Source organism: Plectropomus leopardus, chromosome 11 (assembly GCF_008729295.1).
Source record: "Plectropomus leopardus isolate mb chromosome 11, YSFRI_Pleo_2.0, whole genome shotgun sequence".
NCBI classification, from domain to species: Eukaryota; Metazoa; Chordata; class Actinopteri; order Perciformes; family Serranidae; genus Plectropomus; species Plectropomus leopardus.
Window position 1 is genome coordinate 31,046,684 of NC_056473.1, and position 12,234 is coordinate 31,058,917.

Below are 12,234 nucleotides of genomic sequence, written 5' to 3' on the forward strand. Positions count from 1 at the left end.
CTGCCTGTGGTCACAGACGAACACAAAGAAGAAATGGACAAACGCACTAATGCATGTACATAAATTAAACAGGTGGACACACATGCGCACACATACACACACACACACACACACACACACACACACACACAGGGTGGTTTAGTGCATGACAGTGTGATAGATGGTGAGAAATGAAGGACACAGACCCTGTTCTTTTCTGCTGGCTGTCTGTCTGTGTGTCATCAGTCCCAGATTTTAGAAACCACAGGGTCCTAAAAAATAAACAATTTGGGATTCATTCGTAACTTCGACAACTTAGGAAGGATGCCATTGATCTCCCCAAAGCCTTGCTGGGAAAGTATCAAGTGGTTAAATGCACTTGGGACGATTACAAAAATTTACAGCATATGAATTTCTGAATCTGAATTTGTGTACATGTAACACACTGCAAACAGCACAAACGTGTACATCAGTGATACTCAACTTATGGCCCACGGGCCAAATCTGGATCCTGGCACGGTGCCAGGTCACCCCAGCCATTTTTTAATTCACAATACAAATAAAGTGATTCACACTGAAAACTGTTTTTGTACTTTTAGTATTGATAAGAGTGCACAAAACAGCATCAAAATAGAGCTTGTTTATAAAAAATAAAATGCCAGTGGAGGATGTCCTACACCCCTCCACAAAGGTCCTAAGTAACTTCCTAATGTCCTAAAATCCTAGAGACGTCCAAAATCTTAGACCCGCCCTACAATCCAAGAAATGTCTTAAAATCCCACATATTTTCTTAAATCCTAGAAACATCCCAAATCCTACAAACATCCTAAAATCATAAAAATGTCCTCAAATCCAAGTAATGTCCTAAAATCCTAGAAACCTGTATGTTGCTGCTGTGACTGGCCCCTGGCCTCCTGTTAATATGCAAAAGTGGCCCCTGAGCAAAGCACGTTGAGTATCCTTGATGTACATCATGATAAATTATTAATGAGCAAAACAACAGATCTAACAACAATTTAAATTTCAGGAATTTGAGTTTTACAATTGCTCGTGTTATTTCGGTTAATCAATTGAAATTTTCTGTAAAAGTACATCAACTACTTTCCCTCTTAAGGCTTTTGGGACACCGGAGAAAACTGAATCAGTCATTCAATAGTTCAATAATATCAAATCAAATCAATTATCTGATTAGATTTATTGTCAAACTGATCATGCACTAAACCTATGATTCAAACTGTAAAAAAATACAATTTAAATTAAAAATATATATATATTGTGAAAGCACACAACCACACATCACACAACTTTAAGCCACCCAAAGCGCTAAGCAGAGAAGACCCGACTGGAGATTTGACTCAGTCTATGTAGACCGACAAATGTACTCAAGCAAGATAGTGCAAATTGTACTATTAGCAAAGTGTCCTGATGGTGCTTGCATTAGATTTACAAGTTTGTGAATTTAAAAAAACTATTAGCAAATTTCCAGTTGGGTGAGTCTAGCTTCGCAAAGCCAGCCTGCAAACTTGAAATTTCACTTTGCTCACTGTGGCCTGCCAAGGGAGGAGTCGTTTCCAATCAGCTGAATATTTGGGGATTTTCACACTGTGTGTTCAGAGAGTGGAAGTAGGCAAATGCTGTTTTCACACTGAGAGCTACACAGCAACAGGCTTCTAGTCACTTTCAGTGGAAGCCGCTGACATGAAGCTACAGACTGAAGGAAAACACTTTTGTGGCTGCAGACAAACTTGATGAGCTACAAATCAAAGCCGAGCCGACCTCAACTTTTATCAGAACTCCAATGACACAGTGAAGCGTCCCACTGGACAACGCAGCTAAAGCACAGAGCAGGGACACTCAACCTGCTTTGCTTTGGGGGGGCACTTTTGCAAAATCACAGGAGGCCAGGGGCCAGTCGCAGCAGCCCCATACATGTTTCCAGGATTTTAGGATGTTTGTGAATTTCTGGACATTTTTAGGATTTTTAGGACGTGTCATGGATTTTAGGACATTTCTAGAATTTCAGGACATTTACAGGATTTTAGGATGTTTGTAGGATTTCTGGAAATTTTTAGGATTTTTAGGACATATCTAGAATTTCAGGACATTTCTGGGATCTTAGGATATTTGTAGAATTTCTGGACATTTTTAGGATTTTTAGGATGTGTCTTGGATTTTAGGACATTTCTCGGACTTTAAGAAGTTTCAAAGATTTAAGGAAATTTTAAGGATTGTATGGTGTTTCTAGAATTGTAGCAAGTTTCTAGGATTTTAGGATGCTTGTAGGATTTCAGGGTGTTTGTAGGATTTTAGGCGGATTCTAGGATTTTGGAAATTTCTAGGACTTTCTAGGAAGTTTCAAATATTTTAGGACATTTCTAGGATTTCAGGATATTTTTAATGACGTTTCTTGGATTTTAGAAAACGTAATATTTTAGGACTTTTCTAGGGTTTTAAGACATTAGGGGCTTCTAGAACCTCTATCAGTAAAGTGGGGGGATCCTCTGATAGCACTTTTGTTTTGATAAACAACCTCTGTTTTGACGCTGTTTTATGCACTCTGGCACCTTATGTATACTAAAAGTACAAAACATTTCCCAAAGTGAATCACTATCTTTATTGTGAATTAGAATATGATTGGGGGGGTCACCCTGCACACTATCGGTTTCACTGCTCTACTGCCAATGATTTTATGGACCATAAAGCACATAAAAGTAAGACTTCACTACTTCTTCTCTCGTAACGAGATAAAAGCCCGTATAATAACTTACAGCTTCCCTCAGACGTCAACAAGAGCCCTTTCTACGCGTGGCTAGATGAACGAGCTACCTGCCCCGGAAATCTTTCATCTTTGCTTCTCATTTATCAATATAACAAAATCATAACGTCTGCTGTAGAAATGTCTAAAAATACGTTAAATGAAATCAATTCCGACATAAATCTGAGGTCCAAAAAAGTCCCGCAGTTTTTAAAATCAGGCTTCACATTACATTTACGGTGTTTGCCTACCAAAGCATTTGATGACCTCCAGTGATGCAGAAGTGTACTCAGGGTGTGGCCACTGAATTATCTGTTGGGTGTGCTCACAGGTGCAATGGAGCACACCCAGCAATGATGACGGCTGTGGTCAGAGGATCAACAGACCAGAACAGAAACAATTCATCTCAGCGTGGTGTTAAGTTACTCTTAAAGTGGTTGTTGATGAAAGTCAGGAGGGTGGAGAGTCGTAATATTGTTTATCTGAAACCACAGGTAGACCTCAAACAGTAGTTGATGCTATGATAGCACTCAGGCTGGCTTTGCGAGGCTGAGATGACTCTGAAGAGGAAGCAGATTGGTCCTGTAACAGTTGGAGCTAAACTGTCCAATAACAGTTTATTTGTCTTTGAGAGGCAGAGCAACATCAGTCCTCTATAAACATCACCGTCATAGGGCCCGCTCACCTCTAAATCCTCTCTGTGTGATCGGTCTCTTTCTTCAAAGTCTCTGGTTCTGCGTCGAGCGTCTTCAAACGCTGCCTGGGCCAAAGCGTCTTCTTGCTGCACACAAAAACAAAAAACACACACACAAATAGACAGAGAGTGAGTTCGGTTCGAACAAGACAGAGACGGCGATATGACTTTAGGAGGAAAAGATGAAACCAAGAGGATGATGTGAAGTGTTTTTTACTGCACACATGAGAATACATCACATCACCGTACAAGTGTTGCAATACCTGCGCCCTCTCCTCATCATACTCGAGGTATCCCATCCCATCCAGCCTCTGTAGGTCGATCCAGCCTCTCCAGATCACACACACGCCGTTCAAAATCATGGGAGCCTTTAAATAGACCTGAGGAGAGTGAGAGAGAAAGAGTAGATTACTGTAACACCAGCAGCATTTTATCTTTCATTTGTACAACATCACTGCAGCACTGAACTGTAATTTCACTGCAGCAGTTTTGAAACTTGAAACAAGTAATTTGGTGTTTGATTGTGTGAGACTTGACAATTGCTCTGTTTAAAACGCTGAAGTTGTGATGTACTCGTCTTAAGTAAATCTAAGGTGTTAAAGGTCCAGTTTATAGGATTTAGTGAGATTTAGTGATAGGAATGCAGATCGCAAAAATGGAAACTTCTCCAGTGTGCCAGTCAGGGAACTACTGTGGCTGATGCAAAAACCCAATTGGCCCTATAAAACCAGTGTTTGGTTTGTCCATTCGGGGCTACTGTAGAAACAACACGGTGGACACCATGGAGGAGGACCCTCTCCATATGTAGATATAAAGGTCTAAACCAACAAGACTACAACAATCCATGTTTTAAGGTAATTACAAAGTAATGAAAAGATTAAAATTAGACTACATTTCAGTCAATATATCCACCTAAATCCTACAGAAGGGATACTCAGCTTCCTTTGCATGGGGGGGCCACTTTTGCAAAATAACAGGAGGCCAGGGGCCACTCGCAGCAGCCCTATACATGTTTCTAGGATTTTAAGGCATCTCCAGGACTTCAGTACATTTCTCGGGTTTAAGAACATCTCTAGGATTAAGGAAAATTTGGAAAATTTTAAAATGTTTCTTGGATTTCAGTACATTTTGGGGATTTTAGGACATTAGGGGCTTAGTCAGAGTGTGGAGAATTCTCCACTGTAACATTTTTGAAGAAAACAGGCTCTTTTTTGATGCTGTTTAATGCACTCTGGCACCTTATGTATACTAAAAGTACAAAATCAAATCCCAGTGGGGTCAGATTTGGCCCTCAGGCCATAAATTGAGTATCACTGTCCCTAACCACTGCACCTTTAACATGGCAGGAAAATACATGGAAATAAGAACGATCAACAAAGGACAAGAACACTGTGATCTGATGTGTTTCCAGGCCTTTACAAGATTGACTCTCTGTTTCTCATGACTTTGGAAAACAAATATATTCGCCAATATTGTACTTTAGCCTAAGGAGTAAGCAGCAGCTTAATATGACCCGAAGTCACATACAAAACTGCAAATCTAAAATCAAAGTCCGTCAGCTGTTTTTCCCTGAATAATAAAAAGCTCTGTGTTTGGGAGATGGAGGCCTCTCCTCCCTACCCACGCTCTCAAAGAGGAAAAACCACCAACTACGTCAAAAGCTCCCCAGCACAATTGAGTGTTGGACTAGTAAATCAGACACACACACACACACACACATTGAGCGTGTGTGTGTGTGTTTGCTGCTGCAGGATGTCAGTTCTGTTTTAGTGGGAAAGAAAGCATTTGTATTGGACTACATGGAGAAAATCTATTCCAAAATAAATATCATATGCCTAAAAAAATACTTTCTTCTTTTCGTTCTTTGTGTGTGTGTGTGTGTGTGTGTGTGTGTGTGTGTGTGTGTGTGTGTGTCTGTGTCTGTGTCTGTGTCTGTTCATTTTTACAGCCATTGCCCGGGGTCTGTGACTTATTTAATAGCTTTATTCAGACATTGGCAGCTAAAATAAGACTTTGTGGTCCTTTATCCTGGCATAATGGCCTTTTTTAAAAAAGTTAACGTTGCTTCATTTCTCATGTGTCTTCAGTTTAACCTGATAACAAAAAAAGAAGCATAGAACAACACATCACCGGTAGGACGTCCACGAATTATTATGTCTGTTTTGTCTGACCTTGTGCTGTCTGTTTTGTCTCTGTGTGAGGGAGAGCAGGATAGTGGGAGAATGAGCAGGGGTAATAAGGAGACGAAAAGTGTTTACTTACATTCTGTTAACCCCTGAGCAGCACAGTAAACCCAGTCTACAGCGTCACACTGCCAGACTCCAGGTTGTATTACATAGCTATGGCTCTATGCCAGCAGGGCAGCAATGTAACCACCAAATATGTGTGTGTGTGTGTGTGTGTGTGTGTGTGTGTGTGTGTGTGTGTGTGTGTGTGTGTGTGTGTGTGTGTGTGTGTGTGTGTGTGTGTGAGGACAGAGAATGTGTACATGTCTAGGATCACGTAAATGTTTCTCTCAGTACATCCAAGCTGCTGCAGTGTGAATTTAACTCAACTATTTGTCAAGATTTGCAAAACAAATATTTTGTTAAAGCTGACGTAGGCAGTTTCATTTTGGGTAAAAATCACACAATGAACTTTAAGCACAGAGAAATTCAAGTAGTCTGAGAGAAGGCTAGACTTCTGCACCTCCTCTTGGCTCTGTTTTAAGGTTTAGAAAGTCCAACCTGTGACAGTAGGCTTTGGCGAATCACATTTCAATATGCAGCATTCATACACATTTCTATAAATACATTTCCACGACTTTGAAGTAAATTTTCAAGACCACACGTTCTCTGAAACAATCATCGATAATCCTTATTGGTTCTTTTTCCATTATTATACAACATCTTTTTTTTTTAAATAAATATTATTTTAAAAATAATTAATTCAGAACAGGATTAGAACTGAATATTACATATAAATTAGGGACTGTTTGTTATTTACAAGAAGGGAGGGACTGATGCAAAAAGGGGGAGGTATGTCATATAATTTTTAAGCAATGTGTTTTTTATTTGTGTTTTTAATTTTAGCTTTAGGGGAGGGACATACAACTTTAAATGGCTGTATTTTGTATTTATTTTACCTTTTTTTTTTTTTTTTTTGAAGAAAACATGCCCTTTTGCCTTTTTCAGATTTCTGGCTTCCTTGTCTTTAAGAGAAAATATCTTTTCTTGAAGTCAAATAAAAACACATCACACAGCAAGTTAACCCATGTCATGCTTTTTAACATTCCCAAGAGCTATTTAAGTAATACATCTGTCTTTTAACAGTTTTTAAAAAAACACAAACATTTCTATAAATTGACCTCCTTGTTGCAGTATATCACTCTTATTTTGTACCCATGATACCTAATAGGATTTTTAGTGTTTTAAGAGCCAGATGGTTCACTCAGGAGTTGGTGAAGATTAAAACGCAGCTAAAAGAAGAGTGAATATGCGACCTGTATTTATCAGGTGACAGAAATCTTGTTCCAAATTAATGCCAATGATTCTCCATATCTGCTGAGTGAAAAATTTACATTCTCACACAGTTTAACCTAAATCATGCTTTATAGCCTTCTGAGGAGAGCTGTATGAACTTACAGCCAAAAAACGTACTTTGAAAAAACAAAAACTTAAGCATAATACAGTAAATGTGGAATCTGCTTTCTTTCTATTTCCTCTCTTGGTCTCGTTGTCTCACTTTCCCACGACACTGATTTCGAGAAGAGACAGCAGACAGTGAGAGGCAGTGAAACACAGACAGTCTGTTTTTTTCCCAGGGTAGAAAGCTTTTAGGTGGTATTTTTATCTGAGAAAACAAGTATTTAGGAATAAATTAACAAAATGAAACACTCCCTCCAAAATACACACATACGGACGGATGAGTGGATTTTTCTGTGACACTGGGCGAGCTCTACGTTCCTGCATTTTTACTCAGGCTATTTTTGGACAGCCTCTCACAGGGACCTCTTTTACCACAGCTACCCACAGTGCACCGGGGTTGCAGGGGAGACCGCACTCCAAGAGACTGTGGGTTTTTGTGTTTATTCCAGTGAATGTTTTTCTCTCTGTGTGTGTGTGTGTGTGTGTGTGTGTGTGTGTGTGTGTGTGTGTGTGTGTGTGGTGTGTGTGTGTGTGTGTGTGAAAAGAGAGAGAGAGTTGTATGAGAGAAAGATGGCTTCCACATCTGTGGGGCTCCACGGTGCTTTTAAAAGAAAGCTTCATTTGATTTGACAGGGAAAACGAGTGTGTGTGTGTGTGTGTGTGTGTACGTGTGTGAGAAGAGGAAAATATGTAGAAACGGCCCAACCACAGACTTCCTCTGAGAGAGAACCATGTCAACCCCCACATCCATTTACTTACACACACACACACACACACACACACACACAAAGACAGGAGAACTCACACACTGAAGCACTCCGCGAATACAAAAAGGAAGCAGCATGAACTGCAGTGGAAATTCAGACTCGCTCTAAAACTGAGTGCAAGTTTGGTGAGGCAATGTTCTCTGAGAGTAAGTGAGAAAATCCGTGCTGTGATTTGCGTTTACCAGCCTGCCCCAAAAATGTCGAGTTTTGGTGCTCTCTATGTTGTCATTCTGCTATGTGAGGTTTTCTAAAGAAATGAAACACTGGATGAATTTAATGCACTGTACTAGATTTATTGTGACGAGGGATCTCTTGAAAAAGAGATCTTAATCTCAGTGAGAATGCCAAATTAAATAAAGACCAAATTCAATTAAATCCTCTTCCTCCCTGCCTTTGTTGGCACGGTGCTGCATCAGTGGAATAGTGTGAAACCACCGGCAGGAGTATGGCATCATCTGTGTGTGTGTGTGTGTGTGTGTGTGTGTGTGTGTGTGTGTGTGTGTGTGTGTGTGTGTGTGTGTGTTTGTTGTTTGGTATGGCCTTCACAATCACAAAATCCTAACCTAGTTTTACACCTGCAGAATTTGTGGATTTTGGAGCAACATATAAAGGCTCAGAAACACCAAATCGACTTCAGCTAGCTGCGATGAAAATCCCTGCTGTGACGCCCTAACTTCGGTGTTTCTGCCAAAAAGTTGCACATGAACACACCAAACCGACGGCCAACCAGCACATACATTATGCACCTGCATGAGAGGAAATAACCTTCCATACCAGCAGACAGCGTTCGTCAGTATTTGTCATTCAAAACTGGAAACTGCGAAAGACCGCCATGACGTTAACACGGCAACAACACAATCTAATGCTAAAAGAACAAAGCAAATTTACGGCGTAGCAGTGAACAACAACACAAACCATCACAAAACTTTCCTGACTAACGAAAAACAATTTTACCTCATTTAACAAATGTGTTTGCACGTCGCTCCCTTTTAATTTTAGCTGTATGTTTACATTATTCCCTTCTCGTGCGGCGAGCTGAATGGCCAATCAGAGTGGTTTCATTTCACGATTGGATCCACCGCCACCGATTTAACAGCTAAATCTGTGGAGAAAAAATCCACCACCATCAGAGAGTTCAGATGCATTTTATTACAAGAGGCGCTCAAGCTGGAGGCTCAAGGTGACACTTTAAGTTACTTTGTGTCAGTTTTTCTTCTTTTTATTTGTCATCCGTTTAAACAGTCATGTGTGCAATGTAGAGAAGTGGTTCCCAACTGGTGGGTCGCAGTCCAAAACTTGGGTCACAGGTCTGTTCTGAATGGACCGTAAGTGACTCCCCAACATGTTGAGTTTGTAAAAATAAAACAACACAATTCATTTTGAGTTTCTGGCACAGGGCTTTAATGTTTCCTCCTGTTCAACTACTATTTCATGACCCTGTTCTTGGTATTATCTGGCAGATAAAAATGCTGTTTCTTTTCAGCAATTTTATGTCACTGACTGAAGCAATAATATACTTTTTTAATTACTATTTATTTACTACATTTTCACTAACTGCACTTTATTCTTTCTTAAAGGGTTTATTTTACTCTGTTCTAAGTGTTGTTTACATTCTGTGAGAAAAAAAAATGGGATTTTATCTCTTGTGTGGACCTTTAACTAATGACTAAGGGCAAATCTGGACCCCGTGACGAGACCAGCTGGGAACCACTGATGCAGTCTTACATTATTGTGCCCTGTGATTCTTATCGTCAACATTTAGATCACTTTTTTTTTCCTTTGTTTTTTTTTTTTTTTAGAACAGTCCTCTGCATCACATGTTTCTGAGACATCATGAGCGCATTGCAAAACATCCTAAGTTAAATGTAGGGGATTTTGGTTTAAAGTTCAGTTCAGCTGATGGATGTCATTGTTGAGATCATTTGGTTCACACTTTTTGCAAAGCCTGTGGATGAAATGTTCTGAAATATTCACTTTTGGGAGTTATAAAGATTTTACCCGATAGCAGCAACAAGCTGCAGGCTTGTGATTCACTGTGCATCATGTTGTTTATTGGAGAATGTCTGCGTTACTGTGAATTATGAGCACAATTTTAAATTTTTTGTATGTTAACCACTGCTGAGCAAAGACCTGAACACACACTGACACAGCTGATCTTCAGCCGGCAAGTCAAATCTCTCCATTTGATCTAAACCTGCTTGCTATACTGTGTGTGTGTGTGTGTGTGTGTGTGTGTGTGTGTGTGTGTGTGTGTGTGTGTGTGTGTGTGCGCGCGCTGGCAGACAGTGTGTGACGCAGATGTAGAGGGATCTGCTGGCACAGTGCCGCTCATTCAGCCTGGTGCCAACCATCTAGTCAGCACAACTGCCCACTGCTAACACACACACACACAAAGCAGTGCCCACGAGGTGTGGACACAATGGGCATCTGTGTTTTCAGCCTCGTGAGATGTGGCAGTAAGTCTAACACACACACACACACACACACACACACACACATTCAAATAAACAACACAAACCTGCCTCTTTTAGCTCCTCTGTCACCTCTATTAAACATACACATATAGTGAGAGTACATGTACTTTTGTATTTCATTTCTTCTGCACTCAGTGTGGTAGTGTGGTTGTGTGTGTGTGTGTGTGTGTGTGTGTGTGTGTGTGTGTGTGTGTGTGTGTGTGTGTGATTTAGTACAGTAATTATGCCATTATCTAGAGGAAGAATGTTGCATCAATGACTGTCAGAGCGTCTGGGAGGTTGTTACATCCAAACAGTCAACATCAGTGTGTGTGTGTGTGTGTGTGTGTGTGTGTGTGTGTGTGTGTGTGTGTGTGTGTGTGTGTGTGTGTGTGTGTGTGTGAGTCATAAGCCAGTCATAGACTGCTCATGCTCGCTCACTTTCTGCTTAGTTCTGTCTTTCTTTCTGTTGTTCTGTCTCTTTCTTTGTTTTTTTTTTTTCTGGTACCTAATCAGATTAAATACCATCACTCATCACACTTCCCTTCTCTCGTCAAAGCAAACTGAGCATTTTGAAGAAAAAGTTATAAATTAACAACACGAAGAACAAGAAGTAGAAGACAGAGCATCAGTGCAGCTGCCAGGATAATATGGCCCTCAAGTTCATTTCATATTAATCACTCCTGATTCATGCTCCCTCTCCACAGCACACTGACACATACAAACACACACACACACACACACTGACACACACAGCGCCTCTTTCACAGCCAGAAACAAAGACGTGATAACTCTGCTGGATATGACTCCAAGAGGGGGCTTTCATGCTGTCATTTCTGGCAGCTGGGAAAAAAGAGATGGTAAAACAGCAGGAGAGATCATAAAGGTGAGGAGACAACATGTCAGCTAATCACAGTTCATGAATTGTTTTACTCAAAATATATCTCTAATGGGCTGCGTGATATTGATAAATAATCACCTTTTGATTTGAATATTACCTTTCCAATTTAAATTACAAAGCATCACACAGACAACAAGATTTAAGCAAATATGAAACAAATAAAATACGGTTTTGTCCACATGCACACGGGCATATTTCAAAAAGTGGCTTATTGCATTTTAGGTCACTGAAAATACACTTTTTTTTTTTTAAACTACATCCTCAGTGAAGTTTCTCAGAAGCTCTGTTTTTAGTGACGACATGTTGATGAGGAAAACAGAGTTTTTGGCTTGTGACATTGATGTGTGCGCCGTTATCTCCTTCACGAGGTGTCACAAATGGGGCGTCATTTCAGTGGCAGACATCACCAGCATAGTGCTTTTTACGTTTACACGTGAATGTACAGGTTAACTCTTCCGCTATATTGAGGAACAGAGGCATCAGAGGGCACTACAGAGATCACTGCTCTATAGCTTTCTGTGAATGGTTTGTTTTTGGGCTTCTGATTGGCCAGAAATTTTGTCTTTGCGTAGCTTCAGGGTAATGATTTAATTGCCGCCTGTTGGTTTGGCATGTTCTCGACACAGCTTTAGCGCGTTTTTGTGTTTTTTCAATTGGACAGAAATCACAGCGTTTATGTGGACGGAGATTTGGGGGAAAAACGAGGGAGGAAAAAGCCCATTTAAAAAAATATATATATATATATATATGTATATATATAATATATGTGTATATGTAGAGGACGCCTTGAATAAATGTATGATGCTCGTTCCACAACCCTCTGTTTGGGAGGAGTCTCTCATTACACAAACTGAGCCTCATACACGAAAAAAATATCCACTAATGTAGCATTTGTCATTTTCTACTGAGAAAAAGTAATAGAGCGAGCTACATAGAGAGCAACAATTGGATGAAAAGCAAAAGAGAGAGACAATGTGAGTGGTGCGTGCGTGCGTGCGTGCGTGCGCGTGCGTGCGTGCGTGCGTGCGTGCGTGCGTGCGTGCGTGCGCGTGCGTCAGG

General features: G+C 40.3%; 1 protein-coding gene across 4 annotated transcripts in view; it reads right to left on the reverse strand.

The window, feature by feature from the left end:
- cbfb (core-binding factor subunit beta) overlaps positions 1–12,234 on the reverse strand; it is a 42,724-nt gene that overhangs the window by 9,390 nt on the left and 21,100 nt on the right. For 2 of the 4 annotated variants that reach the window (XM_042496327.1, XM_042496328.1), the window contains exons 4-6: positions 3,692–3,808; positions 3,420–3,515; positions 186–251 (exon numbers count right to left, since the gene is read on the reverse strand). In XM_042496327.1, coding sequence (XP_042352261.1) covers positions 222–251; positions 3,420–3,515; positions 3,692–3,808 — 243 coding nt within the window. In that variant the 3' untranslated portion in view covers positions 186–221. The remainder of the gene's footprint in view (positions 1–185; positions 252–3,419; positions 3,516–3,691; positions 3,809–12,234) is intronic. The other 2 variants (XM_042496326.1, XM_042496324.1) reach the window with 1 other exon arrangement.